At 47.6% G+C, this 27,261-nt stretch overlaps 1 protein-coding gene across 4 annotated transcripts in view; it reads left to right on the forward strand.

Moving 5' to 3' along the window:
- Positions 1 to 3,460: 3,460 nt before the first annotated feature.
- Positions 3,461 to 27,261, forward strand: part of ABCA5 (ATP binding cassette subfamily A member 5) — a 34,658-nt gene continuing 10,857 nt past the window's right edge. Inside the window, exons 1-25 of one of the 4 annotated variants that reach the window (XM_062010535.1) lie at positions 3,461 to 3,616; positions 6,897 to 7,017; positions 7,668 to 7,781; positions 8,502 to 8,706; positions 9,807 to 9,965; positions 10,642 to 10,739; positions 11,384 to 11,613; positions 13,258 to 13,399; positions 13,897 to 14,085; positions 14,433 to 14,580; positions 15,160 to 15,328; positions 16,872 to 16,930; positions 17,467 to 17,577; positions 17,850 to 18,025; positions 18,396 to 18,515; positions 19,251 to 19,389; positions 19,542 to 19,632; positions 20,109 to 20,248; positions 21,636 to 21,755; positions 22,676 to 22,877; positions 23,100 to 23,269; positions 24,065 to 24,198; positions 25,125 to 25,262; positions 25,690 to 25,803; positions 26,194 to 26,364. In XM_062010535.1, coding sequence (XP_061866519.1) covers positions 7,677 to 7,781; positions 8,502 to 8,706; positions 9,807 to 9,965; positions 10,642 to 10,739; positions 11,384 to 11,613; positions 13,258 to 13,399; positions 13,897 to 14,085; positions 14,433 to 14,580; positions 15,160 to 15,328; positions 16,872 to 16,930; positions 17,467 to 17,577; positions 17,850 to 18,025; positions 18,396 to 18,515; positions 19,251 to 19,389; positions 19,542 to 19,632; positions 20,109 to 20,248; positions 21,636 to 21,755; positions 22,676 to 22,877; positions 23,100 to 23,269; positions 24,065 to 24,198; positions 25,125 to 25,262; positions 25,690 to 25,803; positions 26,194 to 26,364 — 3,330 coding nt within the window. In that variant the 5' untranslated portion in view covers positions 3,461 to 3,616; positions 6,897 to 7,017; positions 7,668 to 7,676. Of the gene's footprint in view, positions 3,617 to 4,165; positions 4,222 to 4,311; positions 4,494 to 6,526; positions 6,705 to 6,896; positions 7,018 to 7,667; positions 7,782 to 8,501; positions 8,707 to 9,806; positions 9,966 to 10,641; positions 10,740 to 11,383; positions 11,614 to 13,257; positions 13,400 to 13,896; positions 14,086 to 14,432; positions 14,581 to 15,159; positions 15,329 to 16,871; positions 16,931 to 17,466; positions 17,578 to 17,849; positions 18,026 to 18,395; positions 18,516 to 19,250; positions 19,390 to 19,541; positions 19,633 to 20,108; positions 20,249 to 21,635; positions 21,756 to 22,675; positions 22,878 to 23,099; positions 23,270 to 24,064; positions 24,199 to 25,124; positions 25,263 to 25,689; positions 25,804 to 26,193; positions 26,365 to 27,261 lie in introns of those variants that run through there. The other 3 variants (XM_062010537.1, XM_062010538.1, XM_062010534.1) reach the window with 3 other exon arrangements.

Consider the following 27,261-nt stretch of genomic DNA (forward strand, 5'->3'; position numbering starts at 1 on the left):
AAATGGATCTGAACTGTAACAAGAAATGGGCCATGAGCAGGACTCGAGTTAGTTAATAAGCAGATGGTAAGTCCAAAGGAAAAGGTGAAATGATTTGGTTTCATCTGTGTTTGAATCTGAGCAATTCCCGCAGCGGCCTCTGGTTCTCAAAGGACTCTGCAAAGCTTTGGTAGAAAGAGAAACAGTGAAAGAGCAGCTGCTTACCTGAAGCTTCTGCATCACTGAACAAAATCATTTCAGCATTTCTGGGCTTTTGGGAAGCTCTCTGCTGCCTGGAACAGCGATGGGAGCACACACACTCTTTCCAGCCGTGACATAAAAGCCACAGGGGACAAAAGGGCCACATCCACCACACTGAACCACTGGCTCTGGCCATTATCCTGCCACTGAACTTGTTCCCCACTCCCAACTCAGCACAAGAAAGGATGAGTAGAACCCATTGCAAGACATAGAGCCTGCTCTGATGTAGGCATCTCTCTCTTGCCCTTCCCTACATCCAGGCAGAGCAGGTTTGCACAGACCTTTCCCTTGAGGCTGGGCACTGATGCTACCCACGACTTTGGAAATGGTCCTTTGTCATTTTAATGCCTGCTCTTTTTTTTGCTTTCCCCCTTTCTCCTGCTGAAAGGCTGAGTCACTACCTCCTCACAGAAAGGAAGCTCAGTTTCCTCTCTGCAGCAGGATGGATTAGTGCCTCAGTGAGTGCAGGGCATTGAATGGTGTTTCCACAATACCCTGCTCGCTGAATTCCTGAGGTGAGCGCCTGGGCACAACTTTCTTTCTCAAACAGTTACTCCTGTAAGCAGATCATTTAATAAGAAAGTGGAAGAAATGGCCATCCACAGTCTGGCAGGGAAGAAGTGCCCTTCTGCCTGTGCTGCTGTGGCTTCAGAGCCCACCATGCGATGCAGAGAGCTCACCAGGCCCAAGGGATGAGAACTGGGAAGAATTGCCACTGCTTCATCGTGATCTGTCAGTTGTCTGAGTCCAGAAAACAAACTGGGGACTCAGTAGTACAAGCACTGGGAAAATACAGAGTTGGGGTGTTCAAGTTTTCTTTAAAGCTTTGAATCCTTATATTCCAAACTCAAGCTCTCCTTAAATCCACAGAGCAGAAACGGTGTGCCAAGGAGCAGCTGAGGGGCCGGGACAGCCCTGGCACTAACCTCTCTGTAGCAGCTGGGTACCAGGAGAGTGAAAGGCAAACTAACCAGATGTGGTGGTGGGGCTGCCCTACAGCTGAAGGACAACTTGTGCCAGCTGGATGAGAGTCCCCAGCCCCTGTCACCAGCACCACTTGGGGTCTGTGGGACTGGGACATCACATCACCCTACTGATCACCACTCACCCCATTCATTCCCCCTGGTTTTGTTCAGTGAGTTTCAGCTCAGACTTGCTTTTCCTGAATGCTTTGTTATTTTACCTTTTGTTATCAAACTCACAGAAGTGAGTTTAGGCAACAACTCCTTCAATTACAGCATGTTTACACTGAACTCTTGAGCAGCGGGAAGAAACATCCCAAACTTTCCTCTAAGTGTGTAAACCCTGGGCTCAGCTGCTTGGCCAGGTGCTGGCTTTGTTTGTTATTGCTGTGAATGCTGATGGAAACAGCCCAGCTGCAGAAGTGGAAGCATCACTAATAGAAGTAGCAACCAGATTGTTTGTACGCACCAAACCTTGGTGCAAACATTCCCACAGCTTCGTTGTGTTTGGTGCCACTACCTGAGTGTCCTTGCTTAGATCTTTATTCTGGTTAAAGAGATGAAATTGCTTTCTTTGTCTTTGAAGGGTTGTGGGTTTTTTTTTTTGCTCAGAAGTATGAGCTGGGCAGGTTTCTGGTGCCTGCTGCTTGCAACAAGCAGCACCCATCCCCACCTCTGATGCAGACTCCCTTTGGCCTTGAACAAATTCCATCACCCTTGGCTTTTTTGTATCTACAAACAGAGATGATGTCTAAAGCACCTGAGCACACAGGGCTGTTGTAAAAAATAATGAGGTAGAGGTTTTAATGTACTTTGAAGATGAAAAGCTTTGCAGCACTTTAGGTGATAATTACTCTCTGGAGGCTCTCTTGCACTGACTGGCTTCTGCAGCACCCAGTACCACGGGCATCTCACCCATCTCACAGTACAATGTGCGTTATTTTAGGTGATGTTGTCTTCCCATGTGGCAGAGCCCCATGTTTCAGAGCACCCACGTGTGAAACAGCTCCTGTGTTGTGTGCAGAGCATTCGCCTGTTGTCTCCCCATGGGCTGGCTTGTTGCTGTACAGCCTGAGTCCTTCCCTGGGAGGATGGGGCTGGAGGTGAGCTGAGGTGTGAACCTGTTAAGGAAAGGTTGTTATGCAAAAAAAAATACTCTGAACTCCAAGGAGATCAAAACTTTGCTGGTAGAACATGAATATGAGTAGTTAAAACCTTTTAAGTATAGAGACCACAACGAACATCAAAGTGACCAGAGGAATTCAGCCCCAGACTGGCTCCTGTTCTATTTCATGCGAGATGGATGAAGATAAGGAGCTTTGGGGTTTCTTTTTAATTGAAGCTCAAGTGATGGCATCATGTTTATTCAGTATTCATTAGGCAAAACTAAAGGGCATCATTAATTCGAGCACTTTTATCTGATGCTCTTTGTTAAGGTGGAAACCAATGGAAAGAAAAGGAAAGTTTCCAGTTAAAGCAAAGCTCTCTGCTGGGGGTGGTGGTGGTGGTGTTCCTAAAGCAAATGCTAGCAGGAGGATTGGGTGGGATGGGATCATTTCCTGCATGTCAGGTATCTGAAGAAGCCTGGACCCACTGCTGCTGGGATGCACTGCTCTGGGGGGATACCTGGGGGAAGCAGCATCCTCCCCAAAAACCTCTTCCCAAAAACCTGCTCCCCAAAATCTGTTCTCCAAACCCTCGCTATGCCACCCCTCAGGATTTCTGCTGTTCTGAGGCTGTAGCAAAGGGTGCTTGTGCCCAACAAGGGCCCTGGGAGCCAGGCTGGGGCTTCAATCCTGGCTACTTGCAATCACTGCTGTAGGTGAAGGTGTCAATGCAAAGGCTCCTGCAGGTACCTACGTGTATGTCAATGCAAAGGCTCCTGCAGGTACCTATGTGTAAACTGTGCTTTCCACTTCACACTGCCCTTTGAGACTTTCTTTTTTCCAGATGAGGACACAGCCTGATCTCAGTTTCCCAAGAGAAAACGTTGTGTCCCTGCCATCAGCAAAGAGCTGTGCATCAGCACAGACCAGCACAATACTCCTGCAGCTCCTCGGCTGCACTGAACCAGCTCAGACAGGGATTGGCAGCGCTGCGGGAAGCTGAGCAGTGTCTCCCCTGGCTGGAGCACCGGGAGCTGCTCGGATTCCTCCTGAGCACGCACACGGCATCGCTGCTGCAGGGCTCCAGGTGCCCAGCCACACCTCCGGGTTTCATTTCCAGCTCAGCCTTTCCCAGCAACTTGCAGGAGGCGTTTGGAAAAACAAGCACGTCGGCTTGCGCTCGGGAACGGCGTCATCCACATCTCAACGGCTCTGATCCCATCCCGTTTGTCAGCAGAAGGCCCATCATGGACTGAGGACAAGGGAGAGAACTCGGTGGGAATCCTCAGCCACCGTCCAGCCCCCGAGGTAGGAACCAACAGCCCGCAGCGCCGGGAATGCAGCGGTTGAATTCACGGCAGCATTTGCAACGCTGGAGTGAGATTTAGGGCAATGCATAAAATACCGTTGAGCTTGTGGCTGCAGGGACCAACCCTGCTGCTGTGTCCCCGGGGCGAGGCCGTGCTGGGAGGCCGGGTGTCCCGGGTAGAGACGGTGCCCGGAGGGGGCGGCTTGGCCGGGAAGGACACGGGGTATGTCTGGGAGGAGGGGGATCGGGGGCAGGTCTCCGCATGGAAGGGGAGGGTTGTCCCCGGATTGGGGTAGGTGCCTGGAGGGGGTGTCTCCGGGAGGAGTCCTGGGGGTCCTGTGTGTGCGGGCGGTGCTGCGAGCCCCGCGGGGATGCGTGCTTGGGAACGGGGGTGGGCAGCCCGGGGGGGATGAGCAGCCCCGGGCGGGATGAGCAGCCCCGGGGGGTGGGTGAGCAGCCCGGGGGGGAGCGAGCAGCCCCAGGGGGTGGGTGAGCAGCCCCGGGGGGGAGTGAGCAGCCCCGCTCCGCCCCGCTCCGCCCCGGGGCCGCTCCGCCCGGCCCCTCGCCCCGCACCGCGGTGCGTCCCCGCGGCACAGCGCAGCCGGTGAGTGCGGGGACAAGGGGTCGGGGCGGGGGACCGGGGCTCTCCCGGGCTCCCTCCGCTGCGGATAGAGATGGGGGGTGGTGGGGGAAGCGGGTTCCCCCCTCCCTCGCCAGGGTGTGTACAACGGGAAGGGGAAGAAAACGAGAGGAAGAGGAGGAGTTTTGCTGTACCTGGCTCGTCATTACTCCGGAGTAAACGCTGTGGGTTAATGATTGATGTGTTCATTGAGGTTTCGTGGCTGTGCGATAAACAGTGAGGAACCGACATTTGCGGTGAGGGGCGGGGGGGGAGGGATAAAAAAAGGGAGGAATGGGAACCCGAAGGGGTGTCTGTCATCTCCCCATCCCCATCTCCCCGCCATCCCCATCTCCCCGCCATCCCCATCTCCCCGCCATCCCCATCTCCCCGCCATCCCCATCTTCCCCCCATCCCCATCTCCCCCCCATCCCCATCTCCCCCCCATCCCCATCTCCCCCCCATCCCCATCTCCCCCCCATCCCCATCTCCCCGCCCCGGGAGAAGCGCTGGTGGGACGGGACCGCCCGGCTCCGCTTTGGTGCTGCCCGGTGTTATTTCGCTCTCCTGCGCTGAAATGAGGGTGAGCTGCGAGGGAAACGCTCCGCAGTTGCTGGGCTTCATGATGCCCGTCAGCCCGAGGCCGGTCCCTGGCTCTGGGGGAAGAAAATTACAGCCCGTTTGTAAAAAGAAAGCGTTTGGCTGAAATCATTGAAGACCAGTAAAAAAACAAAGCACGGCAGGGTTTTTTGTTAAGTGTCATTTAGGCTGTTGTCTTCTTCCACAAGAGCAGTGACATTGTTTTCTTGCCTTTCTGTAGGTGTTGCTCCCTGCTAAGTTGGTTTTATTCTCCCAAGCTTCAGCTCATTTAGCTGAGGCTTCCCCTCTCCCCCCGCCCTTAATTGTTTGGTTTTCAGCTTAAAAATGAAGGGAAACGTGGCATGCAGCACTGAATCATATCCCCTGAGCCCTAGAGAGCATCGCCAGGCTGATGTCTGGGGAAACCAGGGGCGTCTTCCTACGTAGCATCTGAGCATTGCTTCCTCCTTGGAAGAAGCACGAGCATCTCCGAGGTGGAATTCAACACAGACCCAGCAATCCCCTTGAGTTTGCTTTGGTCAAGATGCCTGCGAGGGGTTGTGCTGCAGCCACTTCTCTTGGCAGTGCAAGGTCATAAGGAAATGACTGAATTGTGGGGGGTCTCCTGCAGGGTAAGAGTATTTTCATTTTGACCAGGATTAAACAAATGTCTTGGCAGCTTCTTTTTCTGTTCAGCCTGTGTGTTTGTTTTCCTTATCTGGAGTTTCTCAGAGGGTTTTAGGGTTGTTTTTATGGCTAGATCATTCAGGTGATAGCTCTGCTGTGGTTTTAGTTGTGTGTTATGCAGCTTCATCAGCTTCTGTGGAGATGGCAGGTGTAGTACCAAGAAGTTAAGGAATAGTCTTCCAGGCAACTTAGATGATGTCAGTTAAAGCCTGGAAGTGTTGCAGTGAAGATGAGGAAGTGTTACTGGTTTGGTCTTTCATAACTGCAAAGAAAATACCTGAAGAAACAGTAACTGACGTTATTAGTGATGGATCCAATCATCTCTGCCAATTTTTGGGGTTATATTAAAGTAGGGGAGGGGTTGCTGCCCTAATGCCATGGTGTAGCATTCAGCAAGGGCCTCGGTGGAGCTGCTCCTCTTATAAGGGCTCTTGAAGTCTGCTCCTGAAAGCAAAGTGGAGGTCCAGGCACTTAACAGGGCATGCTGTGAGCACATGATTTTTTCATGACTTGTAGTCAAGCTGCTCCTGATTATTCTTCAAACACCTTTGCTGTCTTTTTGAAGCATCTCTGGCTTGAGTCTATCAGAGGAGTTGTATGTCTTTCTCCTGCAGTAACTAGTTTTTAGCACAGGTTGATGCTCAAGCTATCGTTTTCCTCCATTAAATTAAAATACAAATTCAATTAAAATCCATATTTTTAAAGTTTATTTTTAAGTAGATTCATTGGGACTTTATCAGAAGCATTCCAGGTGGGATCTCTTCCCAAGGCTTCCCTTTCAGTGGTGCTCAGCTGTGTCCCATGCAGATCCCCTTGCTGTGTGTGCCTTCTGGGTGAACCCCACACCCAGCAAAGGCAGCTGTGAGCAGAGGGGTTAGTTGCTTCCAGATGCCTTTTTCCCACCTCTCTTGCCTCCTACACTCAGAGAAATGCCAACTCTAATAGAGCTGACTGTAAGCAGTTTGTGTGTTTGAAGTTCTTCAAGCTCAGCTCATAGCAGCACTGCTGATATCTGAGCAACCCCATGTGTTTCTTTAGTGAGATGATGTCTGTACTCCAAAAATAGATTTCCACATTAAAATACAGCTGGGGAAGGAAGCTTGAGCCATGTGTTGTCTGACAGATACCAGAGGCACCAGGTCCTGCTGCAGAGCTGCTCTGGATATGCAGTCAGCAGAAACATCAGTCCTCTTTGGATAAAGGTTGGGAGCTGTAAAACCTGGAATGGGGAGAAATTCTTCACTGTGGTTTAGCTGAAATGTGGAGAAATGGCTCAGTAGTTTCCCTGTGGTGTGTAGATGCTGGTGCAGGTGGGAGCTGGGAGGGATGTCAAGGTGCAGCGTGGCAGGAGCTCTCTCACTATCCCTTCTGAGCAGCTCACAATTGTATTTCAGCTTCACAGGTGAGGAAACAGAGAGAGATGTAGCTTGAGCAACAACTCCAAACCTGGGACAGCAAGGTGGCAAAGCTGGGGCCAGAAAGCTGCCAGTTCCCCAGCCTGACATCCCTCAGCAGGTACGTGGGGGTGGAGTGGCTGCTGCCTCCTGGAAAGGTGGGTTCAGTTGGATTTAATTGCTTCTGGTTTTTCTCTAAAAGATGCTTTTCAGCACTACTGTGCTGTGCAGGTGGCCTAAGGAAAAGGTAAAAAACCAAAAGGAAAAGAAATGGTGTTGCATCTGCTCCAGAGTGAAATGGAGTTACTCATGGTAAAGTGAACAGCTTGCCTAGGGTGAGATGGCTTTTGTTTTCAGCTGCCTGGGGCTGGCTGGCTGCCCTGAGCCTGTGTGTTGGACACTGCAGTTGTGCTCTGAGATAAATAACTTTGGTTTGTAATCTAGATGGGGCAAAATGCAAATAAGCTCAGGTTAGCTCGAGCCTTGCTGCTCCTACCTTGTGAAGCATTGCTCAGGTGGCATCCCAAGGCCTCTCCAGCCAATTTTCCCAGCTCTCTGCAAATGAGTGCTAGCAATTTCTTCCTGTAACAGCCATCAAACATGCATATGTTAGAAACATTAAAGTAGGAAAAAATGAACAATTCATATGAAAATATACAACCAATACACTGACTGCTGCAACTGGCTTTTGCTTTTTAAGTTATTTTGACATTTAATACAGATTTGGGAGTGGTTGGTTTGGTTTGTTTGTTGTTTGTTTTCTTAAACTAGTCTTGAAAAATGGCACCAGCAACTCCAAGAGGAGCAGGAGTATGGAGACAAACCAGAGCTCTCTTGTTCAAGAACTGTCTTATCAAGTGCAGGACTAAAAAAAGCAGTGTTCAGGTAAGTGAAGTGCTTGTTTGCTGCTGCCTTCATCTCTGCACTTATCCTGGGTTTAAGTGGCTCCTGAGTTGGAGACAATGCTCAGTTTTCTTCTCATCTCTCTGAAACTTCAAGGTCTGCTCTGAGTTTTGGGTTGAAGTAGGCTTTTTCAGTAGATCCTTTGGTTGAGAATGTTTCCTAATGTGTAAAGCATTATCCAAGGGACAGCCTGGAATGAATCCTGCAGTCTCAGTGCACTTTGCACCTGTATCTGAGCAGTACATTGGGGTTAGAGCTCTTCACGAGATGTTTAGTTTAGCCCTGTGCATAGGTGATGTGCAACATACTTCAGGATGAGTTTTGAGGTGAAGAAGAGACAGTTCCATGCTTGGCTGTGCCAGTTTGATGCCTCGTGCCTTTGTGTTTTGCTTCTTTCCAAATAGCATGAGTTTGCTGATACTCAAAGCTTGTGGAATGAACTCCTTGTACCTTGAAATGGCTTCTTAGGCTGCCAATGCATGGGATTGAAATCTTCCTTCAGTGCCAGAGAAGGATTTGGCAATAAAATCACCATTGCATTGAAACTGTGCAGGGAACTGGAGTGAGTCAAGTGATTAGACTCACGGTCCCTCTTTTACACTTCATGTAACTGAGCTGAACTTGTGGCAGTTCTTGTTTCTATGGCTACTCTTCATAGTTCTCCTGTTTATTTCTTTCTTTGGTTTGGTTGTTTTTGCACAGGAGGTCCTCTTCCCACTCTTCTTCTTGTTTTGGCTCATCCTGATGAGCATGATGCATCCCCACAGGAAATACGACGAGGTGGCTGACACCAGCCTGGGCACCCTGGATACCTCCATGCTGGTGAATTTTATCATTGGCTACACTCCACCAACCCGAATGGCACGAGAGATCATGAGGAAAGTGGCTTTTGACCACTTTGAAGATGGTATGCACACCCTAAGCATTTTTATTCCTCTCAGTGTATCTCATGCTGTGGCTTGTGTTTGAAGAAGGAGCTCACTGTGGCTGCTGAGGAGAGAAAAACACCCATTTGTTTTCTGTGGCAGATAGAGAACAGACTGGGAAGGCTTTTTTTTCCCTTGCTTGGTTGGCAAATGTTCTGGCACTGTTGCCTCAAAGTGGTTCACATTCTCCTGTTGGAGCCAGCAAGTGTCATGTGGCTGCAGGAGAGGTTTTGGGAAGACCCAAATGCAAAGTGCAAAAAGCCCCTGAAGGACTCTAGGGCCAATTAGTACTTGTCCTGTGATGTCCTGGGGGCATATTCAGGAGATGATGCTGTCCTGCAGATATTTTAGGTTGTTTTCCATCTTGTAACTTGCTGATTCTCATTAATAGTGTGTCACATCTTCTTTGACAGCAATTCTTCTTGTTTTCCTTTTTTATCCTGTGCTTTGCTGCACAGCTCCCACACCCAGCAGGACCTTATCTCTCCAAAACCACTCTGATGTATTTTTAGTTGGGAATCTTTGCTTCTCTTCCTTGTGGTATGCATGCTTCAAAGGTACCCTGGAGAAACAGCCCAGCCTCATGTCTGCATTTTCCATTCACGTGCCCTCAGCTGCCTTGAGCAAACGGTTCTGCTTTCTAGAAGCCTTTGCAGCCTCTCTTCCTCTCATCTTCCTCCTGTCCTCTGCTGAAGTTGATGGCAAAATACCCTGTTTTCATATATTTAGCCCTCTGCACTGGTTAATCTGCCCTTCTTGAAAAGCTCTGGTGCTGCTTGGGTACCTGGCAGAGGTTTGGGGCACAGAAGAGCTCTTAGAGCAGCAAAAACATGGGGACAAAAGGGAACACTTAGGGGTAACTTTGCCTTACTCATCCAATTACTGAGTGATACTCCTGCAGGTTTCTACTCAGGAAAATATTTCCTTTACTGGGACAAAAATATAAGCCTCTAAATACACATCTATCTCCAAAACCAAACAAACCACTAACAATGAATGTGATGCTTCTATAAAACCACTGTATGTTCTTTCCTTCCCGCTGTGCTGACACCTAAATCAACGTGGTTCTTGTATCTCACAGGCATCATCACAGAGGAGTATTTAAGTGAAGAGGAGCTGCAAGAGGCTAGTGCTTTTAAACCCCCAAGCTTTGTGGGTGTAGTGTTCAACGATGCCATGTCCTACCAGCTGAGGTTTCCTGATTCAGTTGCCATGTCTTCCATCTACACAGAATCGAGAGGTACATGTGCACAGTTGCACTCTGTGAGGGGATAAACTGAAGAGTCATTCCTTCACACCTCCAGTGGTGTGTGAAGTCCTGGGCACTCACTACAATAAAGACATTGAGGGGTTGGAGTGTGGACAAAGCCAGGTCCTGGAGCTGGTGAAGGGGCTGGAGCACAAGTCTGGTGGGGAGCAGTGGAGGGAGCTGGAGGTGTTTAGCCTGGAGAAGAGGAGGCTGAGGGGAGACAGGAGCACCTCCCTCACAGGAGGCTGCAGTGAGGTGGAGGTCAGTCTCTCTCTTAAATAACAAGTAATAGGACAGGAGGAAATGGCTTCAAGTTGCCCAGGGGAGGTTGAGGTTGGATCTGAGGCAGAACTGTTTCCCTGAGAGGGGTGTCAGCCCCTGTGCCAGGCTGCCCAGGGAGCTGGGGGAGTGCCCAGCCCTGGAGGGATCCCAAAGCTGAGGTGCTGAGGGCCAGGGGTTAGTGGTGGGCTGGGCAGGGTGAGGGGAGGGCTTGGACTTAAAATTCCAGCCAAAATGATTCTGTGATTCTCTTTTGGCCTGCTGGTGTGTACATTGGTTTATGGAAGTTTTAAGGGATGGCCTCAGGCTGCACCATCCTTACATCGAGGGCAGGACAGCAGTATGTGTGGGTTGGTTTCACTGTTAAATGCTTTGCTTTACTCTGCAGCCAGTTGCTCCAACCTGAGGAAGGGCTGTGAGTCAGTGACATACTGGAGCTCAGGGTTTGCAGCTCTGCAGGCCTGCATTGATGCTGCCATCATCCAGGTACGGCTGGGAACAGAGCATCCAGACAGCCAGGAGCTGCAGAGCCACGGGCTGCTTGGGCTCTGGCTGCTTTTATCACGTTGTGTGTTAATAGTGTGATGTGCCACTTGAAAAAGGAGCTGGGTTCCCGTGAGAAGGCAGAATATTTCATCTGTGCTTTGACATGTTTTGTACAGAAGTGTTCTTGTCCAGTGGAACAATGCAGACGTTTGTCTCCGATTGCGTCCCAGTCAGCCTGAACCACACGTCACAGCTACACAAAGGCTTGGCAGTGCTCAGCCCAAAATGCTGCTGGAGATGCTGTACAAAAAGGGGCTGCAGAACTTGCCTCGTTGATTTGTTGCCAGTGTTTGTCAGCAAAGCCCTTTTCCACGTGTCTCTCCCCCTGGGCCACTCGTGACGAGAGCCAGTCGCATCGTTTTACATGATGGGATTGCAAAATTGCCCATTTTATGTCCAGTTGGCAGATACTCTCCAATTCCTGTGCTTCTGCCATTTGGGGACAATAAGGTTTTGGTGTCTCCAGGTTTCCCTTTGTCAGCAGGGATGGACACAGGGCTGCTCCAAGATCACTACCACTGGGTGGGATGGGGCTGGAAGATCGGGAGCAATGCAAAACCAATTCCTCTTTCTTTTCCTTTTAGCTGAAGACCAATCAATCAGTTTGGGAACAGCTTGAATTGACAAGAGCAATGGTCATGGGAGAGGCTGCCGTGGTGGAAATAGATAATTTTCCTCGTGCCATCATTTTAATTTACTTGGTGATTGCTTTCTCCCCCTTTGGGTATTACCTGGCAATTCACATTGTGGCAGAGAAGGAGAGGAAGCTGAAGGAATTCTTAAAGATCTTGGGACTTCATGACACTGCCTTTTGGTATGTGAGTGTTTGGTGTGACCTGCTCCTTAGAGAAGAAATAGCCAATATGTAAAGAAATGCTCTTAAATCAACACTTTGTAGGTAATTTCCTCCGTCCCACCCTCTGTTTCTTTGTCATTGTTTTCATTCTGGTTCCCTGCAAACAGCCTAGAAGTGAGATACTTTGGCAAACCCAACGTGGAGATACTTGCAGTAAACCAGGGCTGTTTTAATAAGTAAATACCAGAGTAATGCTGTTGCATTTCTGCTATGCCAGAGTTAGGTATTAAATGTGATGATGTGTGAGATTTTTAAGTAGTCTGGTTTTTATTGGGTTTGTCTTTTTGGCCCAGTAGCTCTTTTTCTGGAGGCTCAGCAGGTAACCTGCAGTCTCCCTTCTCTTCTTAGAATCAGTTTCCCTGACACATAATTAAATGACTCCAACGCTGTAATTTTAACATGACAGAGCAGCAGAAGCAACAGGTTTTAATTTGTTTCCTTACCAGGATGGAAATTATCTAATGCAATATAACATTGGGTTGGGTTTTTCCTCCCAAATGAGAGGATGTGCTGGTTTGAGACCCTTGATAGCTGCAGAGATAAAAATGAGTTGAGCTTTGCCCTTCAGCCCACACAATTCAACATCTGCACTGGCACAGCCAACTGACCTTGCCTGGGTTGTATTTTTAGGGGGTTGCTTTGGTTTTATTTCTGCACCCAAGCTCTTTTCTGGCAGTCTGTTCAGTTTGTTTGTGGCACATCCTTGGTGACAAACATCGCTGAGTCGAGTCCTTCAACTCACAGCCTTGATCTGCTGTCCCTGCTTGCTCCATCAGCATTGAGCAGCTCTGGTCTGGAGAAAACCATTTAAATATAAGAAAAAACTATTTCAATTTGAGGTGAGGGAGCCCTGGCCCAGGCTGCCCAGAGGGGTTGTGGAGGCTCCTTCCTTGGAGGTCTTCAAGACCCACCTGGACATGTTCCTGTGTGACCTGATCTAGGTGACCCTGCTTCTGCAGGGGGTTGGACTGGATGATCTCTAAAGGTCCCTTCCAACCCCACCATTCTGTGATTCTCCGGTTTTACTTTTCCTAGTGTGAAAGCAAGGCACTGCTGGTGATGCAGCTTTGGCTGATAGAGCTCAGAAACTTGCTTCTCAGAAAGATGTGTCATTTTTTTCACTACCTGTACCCAAACTGCCCTTGTTTCTTGAAGGTCAGAGTTGCTCACAGACTTTGCAGCTCTGTTTTTCAAAAGCAAAGGATTTGATTACCTTGCCCAGCTACTGGAATGACTAGTGTATTAAATTTTAAATAGATTTTCTTTAATTATTCAAACCTACTACTCAGTTACCCACTTTTGGTTATGCCAGGGAATTCATTATGCAAGTTGGGGGGAAAGAAAAGGCACAATTAGATGATTCATGATTATCCTGCTGCTGCTGTGGGTATTGATGTGTGTGCCCTAATGCTGGAGCAATTACAGGGGTGTTTACAAGAGCTCCTTTTATTTGAGGGCTCATGTTTTGATGCAAGCTTGTCCTTTGGTGCAGCTGTCTGGAATATTAAGGAATGGTAGTTTTAGCTGGGTTTGTGTGTGAGTAACTCAGGCTGAGGATTCATTGACTGGTTTCTGTTCTTTTCCCCCTCCCTTTGCTCCTAGGCTTTCCTGGGTGCTGCTCTACGTGAGCCTGATTTTTGTCATGTCCATCCTTATGGCAGTGATTGCAACAGCATCTTCCCTCTTTCCCCAGAGCAGCGCCTTTGTGATATTTCTCCTTTTTTTCCTGTATGGAATCTCTTCAGTAAGTATTCCAGGTTTCATTGACTTCAGCCATCCCATTCCTCGTGGTTGGCTTTTCTTTTCCCCTCCCATCTCATCTCACTCTCTCTACTAAAGCATTTGGAACAGATGCAGCTTCTGTAGGAGCAAACTGTGGTGGGTGTTGTACCTGTTGCCCATCCCTTTCCCTGCACCCTCTCTGGCTTGGGATGTTGTACAGGTCTCAACCTTTGCTATGAGAAGTATCTACCCTTACTGAAATGTCTGAGCTGGTCATCTCTGAACTGAAAACACCAGTTTGAAGTCCAAAGCCAGCCTAAACATTTGCTGTTACTATACAGTGTGATGTTAAAGTGGGATGTGGGTGAATGCTGTGGTGACTATGCCAGGAAAATGATGTGATGATAGGAGGCAAAATTAAAGCTATGGTCTTTTTACTGCAGTTTTTCTATAGCATCTATAATTGATTTGTTTTTAATGTAGCACCTTCTTATATGTTTTCTTTTAACCCATCCTTAGGTTTTCTTTGCATTTATGCTCACTCCTCTGTTTAAAAAGTCAAAGCACGTGGGTATAGTGGAGTTCTTGGCAACGCTGGCTTTTGGTTTTGTGGGCCTTAACATTGTCCTCCTGGAAGATTTCCCCAAGTCCTTTGTGTGGATTCTCAGCCCTTTGTGCCAGTGCAGCTTCCTGATCGGTGTGGCACAGGTAAATAACCCCCTGCTCCTCTCATTGCAACCTCATCACCCTCATTTGTCTTTGTTTCCAAGCAGATCTTGATGTAGATATTCTTAATTATTATTATTTAAAGGAACTGGTGATGGTGGGGGGAAAACGCCCATTTTCATAGCTTCCCATGGCAATTGAATGCTAGGTAGAATAAGTGTATCATCGAGCAGCTGTCATTCTTTATCTTTGTTGCTGTGATATCAGCTACTTTTTCATCTGCTGGGATTGTTTTTCCTGTTGCCAAGTCTTACCTGTGGCTGTTGTACCTTCCCAGGCTGGTGCAGTGCTGGTGTGTGCCACTTCCCTCTGTCTGTGTTGCTTTGCAGGTCATGCATCTAGAAGATTATGAAGATGGTGCAACATTTGCAAATCTAAATCATGGGCCTTACCCACTCTTCATCTCTCTCATCTTACTGGTGCTGGATAGCATATTTTATCTGCTGGTAGCTGTCTACCTTGATCAAGTTATCCCAGGTATGTTCATGACAAAAATTCAGCTGAACTGCTTTTGCCTCACCAATTCCTGACTTTATTTCCTTCTTTCTTGATGAAAAGCTTCTTTATTGGGGTAACTAGTGCCTCAGCCTTTGCAGTTTGCTCTTAGAGAGTTGGACAGCAAAAGCTGCTCTGCCCATTCCACACCTTTCCCTGTGACAGCAGTAGGTTTAACATGAAATGCAGTTTAGAGTTGTTAATCACACAGCTAATTCCTGGTTAAGCCCTTCAGCTCCCTTTGCCTCTGATCTCTCTGGATTTATATTGCTTGTGTTTTAAGTCACTGCTCTTTCAGCAAAGGGGATTTCTCTTGCATAGAGAGAGATTTGCAGGTGTATTGAATACTAAGCAAAAGTGGAAGCTGCCTGCAGTGCTGATGGCAACTGTGGCTTCAATGCAGACAGTGTCAACTTGGCTGATGAAATCCCTCCAGAACGTGGGGGCAGGCTGCCTCCTAAACCTTTAGCAGGATAGCTTGTGGCTTTTATAGCTGAAACTAAAGCTGAGGAGTATCTGCAGTTACTGTTGAGAAATGGTCTCTTTCCCTTTGCTGCCCAGGGGAGTTTGGACTGCGCCGCACTCCGTTTTTCTTCATGAAGCCCTCATTTTGGTCAAAGCACAGAAAAAACTACAAGGAGCTGTATGAGAGCAGCATCAACGGCAGTTTGAGTTTCAGTGAGATAGTTGAGCCTGTGCCATCTGAATTCCAGGGGAAAGAAGCCATCAGGTACGATTCCTGTGCCCTGCCCTCTGTGCAGATCACCTGGGGCTCTGACATTGTAACGTGTAATGTGAAAATCACTCTTGGTTCTCCAGCCCTTGGATTCAAATAGCATATGGTATGCATTGCAGAGCCCTACACACACACACACACACACACACACAGAGCATGGCTAGTTTCCAGTGAAGCCCCCATCAACAACGTGGATGCTCTCCAAGGATAAATCACTGGGCTTGAGGAAAGGTTTTGTTTGTGGATTGTATTCCTTCAGCTGGAGGCCTCTCAAACCTGCCTGCTTTTCCATTCCCTCAGTTTCACTGAGGCTGTGAGAGCCTCATGTAAGCTGTTGCAGATGTTGAAACACCCACTCTTGTGGGAGGGTTCAGTTTCTGGTAGCACACATTTGAGGAGAAAAAGCTCGGTTCTAGGTTGGTGTGGGGACTGCTGTGGTCACCAAACCACTCTGGTGGTTTTACTCAGCTGCCATATCAAAGAGGGTAAAACAGAACTGAAAAGTAGATGGCCATGCTCTCATCTTCCATGTTGCATTTTCTGTCACCTGCTGCCTTACGTCTGGACTGTCTTGTATTTTTAGCCTGTCTCAGATAACTCTTGTCAGTGTCTCCCTTTTAGCCCTTGTTTCCATCATTTTCCAGTGGCACAGCCTGATGTGCTGGGGAACTCTGTGTCTTCACTCCTCCTAGTTGGCTCCACTAGTCTCACATAAACACTTGAGCATAGTGAGCCTCGTGTTGTCCGTGTTATCCCTGTGTCTTTGGGCATCTGCCATAGGCTGAAGGGTCCAGTTTTAATCCTGATGTTCACTTGAAAACATTATGGCTGTGTTTGCATGACTCATCCACCCTGGTCTCTTTCCATAGAGCTCTCCATCAGTTTCACATTGTCTTGTCATCTTTTTATGTGCAAGTTTTGCCTTCTTTCATACCCTGTGCTCCTCCTTACTCTGCACACCTGTAATCCACTCCCCATCTTCATTTTCAGGGTGTTCAGGCTTCCCACCCCCATCCTTCATGTGGTGCATCAGATCAACTGCTTGTGTGGGGTTTTTGCATTTTATAAAACAGTGAGACTGGAAGGAAGGGTTTTTGCCTTTCTTGGAGAGAATGATACCTCCTTTTGCCTGATTTGGATCAAGAGCTGTTTGTGATCACATCTTTGGAGTCTATTCTTCTAATACCTCTTCTCCATGTTGTATCTGTTGAGTCTTCATCCTGCAGTGAAGTTTTTGGGGAGTAACCATTCCCTTTTCTAGCTTGGGAAACCTCTAGTGTGTTGTTCTATCATATGAAAGAAACACAGAGTTGAAATACCTCAGAAGGTGTCCAGAAAAGCTTTCTGATACCAGGCTGGTGATGGACCAAGTTCTGTGCCAAGATGCCCTCTCTCTTGTCTTCTCTCTATGGGTCTTTAACATGCCTAGTGCCACTTTGGTGTGGTCATCTTGTTGTGACTGTTACTGAGTGTTGATCATTCAAAATGACTTACAAAGCTCCTGAAATAGCTTATAAAATGACATGTCTTCTTTCAGAATCAGCTGTGTTCAGAAAACGTTCAGGAAAAAGGGGGAAACTGTGGAGGCTCTCAGAAGTAAGAAAGTTTTAGCTTTTTAGCTGCTTGTCAGATGCAGAGGAGCAAGAGCTGGATTGTTGAGTGGTCTTTTGTGTTTCAGTTTGGGCTTTTTGGTTGTTTTTGAGTGGGGTGGGACCTTGGAGCATGACTGATGGGTGTGCTTGTGCGTGTCTTCACTTACTGCTTTGGCAATGATCTTGTTTAGAATGGTACCCTAAAAAGAGGAGCCCTTCCATCACTAAAGAAAGCCTGCTGACATCATCCCTGTTAATCTTCCTCTGTGTCATGATATGATCTTCCCTGCCCCGTCTCCCCTGATCTTTTCATCTCATTTCCCTTGGTGGCTTTTAAATGCAGCCCCTCTGTGGGTGCTGCAGGGACTATCCCAGCCCCAGTGCTGCCAGGAGGTGGGGATGAGCCATCCCTTGAGCAGAGCACAAATGCATACCCCATATGGCAGTATTTGAATTTCCCTCTACGCCAGGAGGCAGCTCCAGGTGCCACAAGAACATCCTTAACATCTCCTCTTTTCTTGTGTCTTCCTTGGGGACCAGATTTGTCCTTTGACATCTATGAAGGTCAGATCACAGCTCTGCTGGGGCACAGTGGGACCGGGAAGACGACGCTGATGAACATCCTCTGTGGGCTGTGTCCCCCGACGGACGGTGAGCTCTGCTGCTGGGAGGTTTGGGATGCACTCATCATGGTTATTTTGGGATGCACCAAACTTTGCTCTGGTTAATGTCTGAATGAGCTCCTCCAGCACTGGTTGGTTTGCTGTCCCCTTCTTTGGAAAACCAAAGCTGATCACCTTTATGGTTATTTCAGGATGCACCAAACTTGCCTCTGGGTAATGTCTGAAAGAATCCACTTTGGATTCATATAAAAACCTTCTCAGTTGATTGCTCCTGACTTTTTTGGTGTGGTTTTTTTCTAGGGTTTGTCTCTGTTTATGGGCACAGAGTGTCTGAAATCGATGAGATGCTGGAGGTGCGACAGATCACGGGGGTGTGCCCTCAGTCCGACATACACTTCGATATATTGACCGTGGAGGAGAATCTCTCCATATTTGCTGCAATTAAAGGAATCCCTCAGAATGATTTGATACAAGAGGTAAGGCAGCTGGACACAGAGATTCTTCTGTGGTTTATTTCTAACCTTTAGGGTAAATCACCCTTCAGTTGCACAGATACTTCCCTAAGACAAGTGTGTGGGGAAGTATTGCTTCAGAGGGCAATAGACAGGTACAGATAGATTTTTACAAAGGAATGATTTTTCCTAGTAAACCAAAATGCTCAGCTCTTCTGAGCCTTAAGACCCTGCTCTGGATGTCCAGGTGCATTAGGAGGCTGTGCAGCTCAGGTGCAGAACACCCTCTGAATTAGGAACAGTCCATTTGCACGTGACTTGTTAATGAGCTGGTTAAAAAGAACTTACAACCTTTTCCCTTTTCCACAACAAATGTTTTTCTTGTGTTTTAAAGGTGCAGAAGGTGTTGCTGGATTTGGATATGCAGCCAATCAGAGACAACCAAGCTAAAAAACTAAGTGGAGGGCAGAAAAGGCGTCTGTCAGTGGGAGTTGCTGTTCTCGGGAACCCCAAGGTGGGTGATGGGCTGGGGGGGTTCCCAACTTGGTATTGTCAAAACCAACTGACACATAATAATGTGTAAGATGCAGAAATAGTTCTTTTGAGCATCTGTTGCTCTTATTTTTAGTTCTTTAATGGTTTAAACAAAATCCCTTCAGTAGCTCAACCTTTATGCTTGAGGGGTTAATGGCAGCAGCTCTGGATTTTCTCTCCTTGTGACTTAAATAGTGGGACAAGTTTTATGTCATTTCTGACAGGTAACATTTAGCCCCCAACAGTGAACCTGTCATAGACTTTCCTTGCAAAGCCATCAGGCACTTGGAGCAGGGGCAGAGCCAGAGAGCTCTTTTATGTCACAGCTCTGTTATTTGTGCCCTGTAAGAACGGGGCCTGCTTTTAGATCTGTGTTTAAAAGTGATGTGTGTGACAGTTGGCTGGGATTTTAAAAGCATGTGTGCATATTTAACCATCCCTTAATAGCAGAGAATCCACAGCTAAATGTAGTTGTGTTAGAATAAACCAGGCTATGGCATTAACTTAGGAGGTGGAGGTTCCATTTGTCACACAGGGTGATGAATTTGTTCAAAGCATAGTGAGAACTGCTGCCTTGCTTGCTCTGGGGTGTTTCCTCTGTGTTTTAGAGGACTGAGACAAAAAGCCTGGTGCCTGTCACTTAGGTGGGGTTTCCTGAGGGCACTACCTGGCACCTGGACACAGCTTTGCAATCCCCTCTTGGTTTTGTACCAAGGTTTTGCTGCTGGATGAGCCGACGGCAGGGATGGATCCGTGTTCGAGGCACATTGTCTGGAACCTCCTGAAGAACAGAAAAGCCAATCATGTGACTGTTTTCAGTACCCACTTCATGGATGAGGCAGATATCCTGGCTGGTGAGTCCTGCTGGGACCCTGGGGGCAGAGGCACTCGCCTTGTACAGCACAAGCTGATGCTTCTCTCCCCATGGAGCTTGCCTTTATTTGGAATGTCCAGCTGGGTTTTGAACAAATCTGATTCAAAGAGCCTTCTGATTTTTTGTTTCCAGACCGTAAAGCTGTGATTTCTCAAGGGATGTTGAAATGCCTGGGATCATCTCTCTTTCTCAAAAGCAAATGGGGGATTGGCTACCGCCTGAGGTATTCCTTCTGTGTGATATCATGTGCCATCACGTATCTTTATTGTTTTCTGTTGAAAGCTGTAAGATAGCACTCCCTGCCCCCCTAAAAAATTCCTTTTATCATCTTTGGTGCTCTGCTGGCTGATAGTTCTGATATGGGTGTAAGGAGAAAAGCATTGGGGACCTTATGATTGCTTATCAATACCTATAAATACCTTGTTCTAGAGAACAAGTCTGATGAGGAGTGGCTGAGGGACCTGGGGTTATTTAGCCTGGAGAAAAGGAGGCTGAGAGGAGAAACTTGTTTGGTGCTGAGGTGAGGGAGCCCTGGCCCAGGCTGCCCAAGGTGTGGAGGCTTCTTGGGAGGTTTCCAACCCCACCTGGACACGTTCCTGTGCCCCCTGAGCCAGGGGAACCTGCTTTAGCAGGGGGTTGGGCTGGATGAGCTCCCCACCAATTTGGGATTTATAACCCCAGTTCCTTGTTGTCTCCTAGTATGCACATCGATGCCTATTGCAACACAGAGGCTACAACCTCACTGATAAGGCAGCACGTTCCTGCAGCCAGCCTGATCCAGAAGAACGACGAGCAGCTCGTGTACACTCTGCCCCTCAGGGACATGGACAAGTTTGCAGGTACTGATGGTTTGGTTGTGCTGCAGGGTTAAATGAAATCTGCCAAGTGTGGCTGTAGCCTGCGGTTCTTGTGAGGTTGATGCTTTTATGTGTTTTGATACATATCCATTGTGTGGCTGATTTGGCTGAGGGCCAGTCAGTGAGGTCTGTCTCAGGTGAGTGAGGGCCTGGTCACCTCCTCCAGGAGGATTGTGATGTGTTAGGAGATGGGGAGATGCCTTTAGCAGAAGGGTGAAGAGACCCCTTTTGTCCAAGAATCCCCTTGTCCTGCAGAAGCATCTGGCCTCCAGCAGGGAGCCAGAAAGCTCCAAGTGCTACTGGAATTCAGTCCCCTTGTTGGGAGCTGCAAAGAGCATCATGTCACTGCCTTGAAATTCAGTGGTGCAAGGGAACAGAGAGCAAGATGTGTTGGTTTCACTAGATGGCAGCAATTACCTGATCAGTCCCACACTACACTCCTTCACCTCCCAGGAGGAAAATAGAAGTGTGACCTTTGTGCTGCGTGGGAAGCTGAAGGTGAATCAACACTGATGTGAAGATGCAGTTCATATTTCATAAATGGTTTTTTTTTCCCCTTTGCATTTAACCAGTTAATAATTTATTAAGTTTTACCTTTAGCAGCCACTGCCTGTACTTCTGGAAAACAAACATCTTCAGGCAAGATTGAACCAATTCCCCCAAACTATTGGCAGGAGAAGCTGATGTTAGGAATATGCCTCAGCTCCTGGGGCAGAAGAAATTGTGGAGAAGAAATACAGAGAAATTGTGAATTGCTCTGAAGAGCATCTCCTGCTCTCCCACTGCTCCTCCCATTTTACACAGTTGCATTTCCCTTCAGTGTGACCTTGGCTCTGAAGCTCCTGGTTTTGTCAAGTCACTTCATAGGGCTGGCAAGAGCCCAACAGCTTGTTTCTATCCCAAGGTACAAAGAGGTGCTCTCACTCTGAACATACTTTTGGTCTCAGGGATTTTTATCTACACCATCTCTTTGTTCCTGGGCAGGGATCTAGGTAGGATGAGCTGCCCTTCAGTCCCTGGGTGTGATGTTTCCATGAGAGAGGGGCTCTTGCAGCCAGTCAGGAAACAACTTTGAGCCCAGGAGCTCTTGGATGGTAAAGTTGTGTTCAGAAACATTACAAGTCCAGGAAAACATGCTACATTTCCCATACCTGACCAGAGAGACTGAAGTTTGGTGCTACAGGAGTTTGTCCCTTTGTTCTCAAGCCATGACCTGGGTCTTCATAACTAAGCCAGTGCATTTACACAGTACCTGCTTTTCTCAACCATGCAGGAGGCTCTAGAAATGCCTCTGATAGGCTCAAAGGTCTCTCAGGAGATGTTGTAATCCTGCTTCAGAGCAACCAATGCATTTCACTTCTGTCTCTAGGCCTGTTTTCTGACCTGGACACTCACACCCATTTGGGTGTTATCACCTACGGCGTTTCCATGACGACACTGGAGGATGTCTATCTGAAGCTGGAAGTTGAGGCAGAGATTGATCAAGCAGGTAGGCTGAACTGAGGCTGTTTTCCTGTTTCCCCTCATGTTTACCTTAGAATTAGTGTAGAATTGCCCATGCCACATCACTGGCAGAGAAGCTTTGCCCCGGAGGTCAAGATAAGAAACCCTGTTGCAGAGCACTACATCCAGCAGCCAGGCTTTTGAAGTATTTAGCATGAAAAGCACACAGAAGCAGTGAGTTGGATGGGGAGAGATTCAGCTTTTCACTGACTGTCTCTGCACTAATTAATTTTTCATCCAGTGTACTTACATCTGCCTTCCTTGCTTTACAGCTGGACTTTGTGGGCAGCTTCTTTAAGTGGGGTTTCTTTTCCTAATGGAGCTTACTTTGAAGAAATTGTAAATGCACAACATGTAACTTGTTTCCAGTCTCCTGCCCTTAAGGCTGAAATAGCTCAACTTGGCTTTCTTACCCTCTTTTGAATTAACTTTCAATTCAAATGAAAAGTTGAGGCTGCTTAATGTTTCAGGAGAGTTCATAACATCTTCTTTTGATGCCAAGTGTGGCTGGTTTAAGCTTTCTTAATCTTTCTAGAGCTTTCTTTGTGATACAGACTAGTGAGCTAGCCTGCTCTGCAAAGCTTTTACATGGGCAAAAGAGGGTTTAACAGGTGGATGTGCTGGTGCTGAGTAATACAGGAGTGTGCATAGGCTGAGGGTACAAACTCAGGGCAAGTTGCACCTTTTGCCTGGCAGAAATGAGTGGCATCTGCCTCAAGTGTCTGCTGTGCGTGGGACTCGGAGCTTTAAGGCAGATCAGTGTCATTGAGATTGGGATGAGGTGAGCTGAGCATGGGGAAGGACTCAGTGGCCACCCAGCTTTGTCCAGCCCTCCCATTTCAAACCACATTGCTGTGTCAGAGCATCAAGTTTGTGGAGTTTTACCCTCTTCTCTTTTTTTCCCAGATTATAGTGTGTTCAATTCCCAGCAAGTGCAGGATGAAATGGATACGAAATCACTCGATGATATGGAGCAGAGCCTCCTGATGCTCTCAGAGGCAAAAGCACCAGCAATGAGCAACACAGCCCTCTGGAAGAAGCAGGTTTCCACCATAGCAAAAGTTCATTTGCTTAGTCTCAAGAGGGAAAATAAATGTGTGAGAGTTATGTAAGTATGGGGCCTTTCTCAGATATCCCAAAACCTGTTGCAATGATACCAGAGAAGTGGCAGGATGAGATTACTGTATTGTTCCCCATAGTTAAATCTCAACAGTAACAAATATTGGTGTTGAACACACTCTGTTTTGGGGTGAGGGGGATGTTTAGTAGCATGAACATGGAGTTGGCTTCCACTGGATTTTAATCAAACTGAAACTTTTGTTTCTTTCAGGTTGTTGCTTTTTCTGATTTTTCTTGTAGTTCAGATTTTGTTGTTTTTCATACACCACATCATCAAAAATTCTGTAGCTGCTATCAAACTTTCCCCAGATTTGTACTTGCTGAAGCCTGGAGAGGAATATCACAAGTACAGGAGTCGTCTCCTGCTGCAGAACTCCACAGGTAGGAGAGTGGAGATGCTCCTGCCTCCACCTCTCTCTTTAGCATAGCCTTTCACATGGTGGGGAAAGAGGCTGTGTGCGACTCTTAGGGTTGGAGACAGACTTTTTCCTTGAAGTTAACCCAAATGAAGAGCTTTCAAGTATGCAGAGCTGGGAGAGAGTGGGTATAATTTGTGCTGTAGGGTTTGATTCAGAGATCCTCCTCCTCTCGTGTCTGAGAGCTTTGTGCTCACTGTGTTGTAAGATGACCTGTAGGAACAGAGGCATTTAGATCCCTCAACATTAAAATCCTGCTACAAAGCATTTTGGAAAATCCCTTTTTGTTTCAATTTAGGATGTTTTAAACATGTAGCAGTGATCTGGGCTGTAGAAACCAGGATCTGTTGGAGCTATTGGGAGGCTGTGCTTAATACAACTGTATTTCTGCAGACACCGTGTCAGAGTGCTGCTGGCTTCCTGCTCTCTTTGCTAATTCTCTGCTCAACTGGAACTTCTGAGCATCCTGATACTGCTGGTTGGCAGCTGTGCTTCCTCACTGCTGCATTTAACTTGCACAAATTAATTGGAGACTATTACCCCAAAATGGTCTCGGCTTCTTCAGCAGCCCTTGGGTGGGAAGCCAAAATAACAGTGTTGATGTTGTTTAGAATGGCAGAGAACTCTTTTTGGTGGGCATGTAGAAGGAAACAGTGGCCTTTCATGATGGGGTTGTATCAGTGAGAAACTGCATCAGTGAATCTGTGTAAAACACTCTAAGCTGCTGATAATGATGGTGTTTCCCTCTGTCTTACATCAGAGTCGCATATTGATGACATTGTCCACTCTCTTGGGAGCATGAACATCCTCTTGGAGATGTTCAATGACAGTGATTATGTCTCAGCTGCACCTCACAGCGCAGGCTTGAACGTGTTTGACCTTCAGTCCAGACAGGTGAGATGGGCAGAGCAGCTTGGTTGTGTGACAAAGAGCAGACAGGCAACTGCTTCGGGAGCTGGGTTTGTTGTACTCCTGCCTGAGAGGCACTTAGTGAGTCATGTAATCAAATAATATCATCTATTGCTACTTGTACAAGAGGCCTGGAAAGAGGACTTGTATTAACAGGATGGAAGGGTTATCTAAATAAGTGTTCTTCCATATTGATAACTGCAGTAGGCTGATCAGCTGCCATCCCCTTTGCTTCCCCACAAGGACACAAAAAGCCAAGAGAAACGTTTTACTTTACAAGAGACCTGACAGAGGAGTTTTTATATTTGTACTTCTACTGGGTGAATTAGGGTGTGACAGAGGTGCAGTTCCACAGTGCTCTCGTGTGTAAAGAAAAATGAGTGCTGTGGACTGTAGGTTTTCACACCAGCATGGTCCCTTGAAGGAGTGTCAGAAAGATTTGAACACTGGGGCTGTATTTAATCTCCAGCAAAGGAACTGCTTTGCAATGTGCCAGCTCTGTCTCCTGTTCCCATTTTTATTCATTGCAAGCTGTTACCATCAGTCTGACAGCACAGCCCTCAGCTTAATGTATACTTTAGCCTGTCTGGTTTTTAAATGCATTAGTGAGAACATACAAGTGCAGGTCGTTGTGTGTTTTGTTTCTCAGACTGTAATTATCTGGAGCATCATTTGTCAGAGCATCCCAGTTGCATAAAACATTCTGAGAGTTTATTCCAAATCATTTGTTGTCTGTGAGCATGACTGTTTTGCTGAATTAGGATGTGTGTGCAGCCACCCTCAGCAGCCCTGCACAGCATCCTCTGTTATGCATCCCAATGTTCAGGTTTAATTAAGCCCATAGGAGAGCACTCCCAGGGTATTACCCTTCATGCAGAAGGATTAATAGAGCACACACTCTCCTTTTGCAGAACTATGTTTTCACAGTGGTATTCAACAGCACCATGGTGCATTCCCTGCCAGTTCTGATGAACATTGTCAGCAATCTGCTGCTGCGCAGTCTGAACGTGACGGAGAGCATTCAGATCTGGAGCAACCCCTTCATGCAGGTGAGCAGCACCCAGGGCTGTGTGGCAGAAAACACCCTGAAATGTGGGGCTGGGGTGGTCTCTGGGGTGAGAGGAGGCTGGGGAGGCCCCTGGGGTGAGGTGGGGGGGGAAGGCAACAACATGTTGTGAGCCAAGAGAAGGTGGTTGAGACTGTGTGCAGCAGCGAGGGCTGTGCTCAGCACAGAGCTGAGGTGGCCTTGGGGACAGGAGAGGAATTGCTGCTGCAGAGAAATTCTCTAGAGGGTTATTAGACATTCATAAACACTCCCAAGAACTTCCATAGGTGTTTTTCATCATACTGCAGCTCAGATGATCCTGAGATACGTGGTCTATATGCTTTAGCATTTACAGTCGTGTTCCCCTGCTGAGTGTGGTTTCTTTGGTCACCCACATCCTGATATTGGAGAAATCTCATCTGTGTTTTCAGGATCTTCCAGACACAATTTTCAGACTGGAGATCTATTTTGAAGCTGTGTTGCTGGGGATCATTGTCACAGGAATGCCACCCTATTTTGGCATGGATAATGCAGAAAACCATAAGGTAAAGTCTCCCAGGTGTTTATTCAGAGGCTGCACAAGAGCTTGCAAAGCTTAGGAGGTTTCTAAAAACACCTCAAGAGGTGGTACAAATGCCTTTTGTAGTTAGAGTGGTGTAGTTAAGGTGTTACAGTGCCTTTTGCCTTGAGAGGCAGCGTGGATGTGACTGCACTTTGCTGCCTGGGGTAGAGCAGGTTTGGGAAAAGCCCTTTTGCTGTCTGTGGATGTGCTTTTCACTTCTCTGTCAGCTGAAATCAATAGGTGGGTACCATGCTGATGCCTCATCAGTGTAGAAGCAGCGTGTTAGAGGGGAAACAAGACCTTGCTCATGCTCTGAGACACAGGAACATTGTGTTAATTTTAATTAGCACTGTGTTTCCTTTCCCTGCTGCAGATCAAAGCATACACACAGCTGAAGATAGCAGGACTCTATCCCTCTGCTTATTGGACTGGGCAGGCTGTGGTTGACCTCCCACTGTTTTTCTCCATCCTGGTGCTGATGATAGGCAGCCTCTTTGCCTTCCACTATGGAGTTTATTTCTACGTGGGCAAGTTCCTCGCTGTGGTGAGAGCACGTGGGGATGTGAGAGTGTGGTTGTGGCTCTTCCTACAAGTGTTTGTTTAACCTGGAGAAGAGGAGGCTCAGAGGAGACCTTATCACTCTCTAAACTCCCTGACATGAGGTTGGAGTGAGGTGGGGGTCAGTCTCTTCTACTGAGTAATGAGTGGCAGGACAAGAAGAAACAGCCTCAAGTTGCCCCAGGGGAAGGTGAGATTGGAGCTGAGGCAGAACTGTTTCCCTGAGAGGGGTGTCAGCCCCTGTGCCAGGCTGCCCAGGGAGCCTGGAGGGATCCCAAAGCCCTGGAGCTGAGGTGCTGAGGGCCAGGGGTTAGTGCTGGGCTGGGCAGGGTGAGCAGAGGGCTGGGACTTCAGGAGCTTCAAGGGCTTTTCCAACCAAGATGATTCTGTGGTTTGTTTTCTTAGATGGTTCAGCAGAATTTTTCCAACCCACATACATGGAAAATGTCACATTCAGGCTGCTGAGCATGGAGGCACCAGCCAGGCTGCACCAAAGGCAAAAAAGCCCTGTTATTTGCAAGGAAAAACACATTCAGGTTTTGGAGTTTCATTCAGAGCTGGAAGCAAATGGATCTTTAAACCAGCATCTTCCAAGGAAATGCTTTTCTCTCCTACTTGCTCCATCCTCTTTGCCTCTGATCAATAATTGCTGCATCTGCATTGGCATGCTGCTGCTGACAAGGTTACAGTGACCTTGAGCACACACCAGCTCCACAATGAATTGCAGCACGGGATTGAACTGAAGACACTACATGTGTTTTATATTCAGCAGGGGCTTCTCTGAGATGCTGCCTGTAATTGGGAAGAATCAATTTTTCCTTGCTGCTCTCCCAGAAGCTCTGAGTGAATCAGATTTGGGTTGTGACCATTGCACTGCAGGGCT

Source organism: Colius striatus, chromosome 18 (genome assembly GCF_028858725.1).
Source record: "Colius striatus isolate bColStr4 chromosome 18, bColStr4.1.hap1, whole genome shotgun sequence".
Classification (NCBI taxonomy): domain Eukaryota; kingdom Metazoa; phylum Chordata; class Aves; order Coliiformes; family Coliidae; genus Colius; species Colius striatus.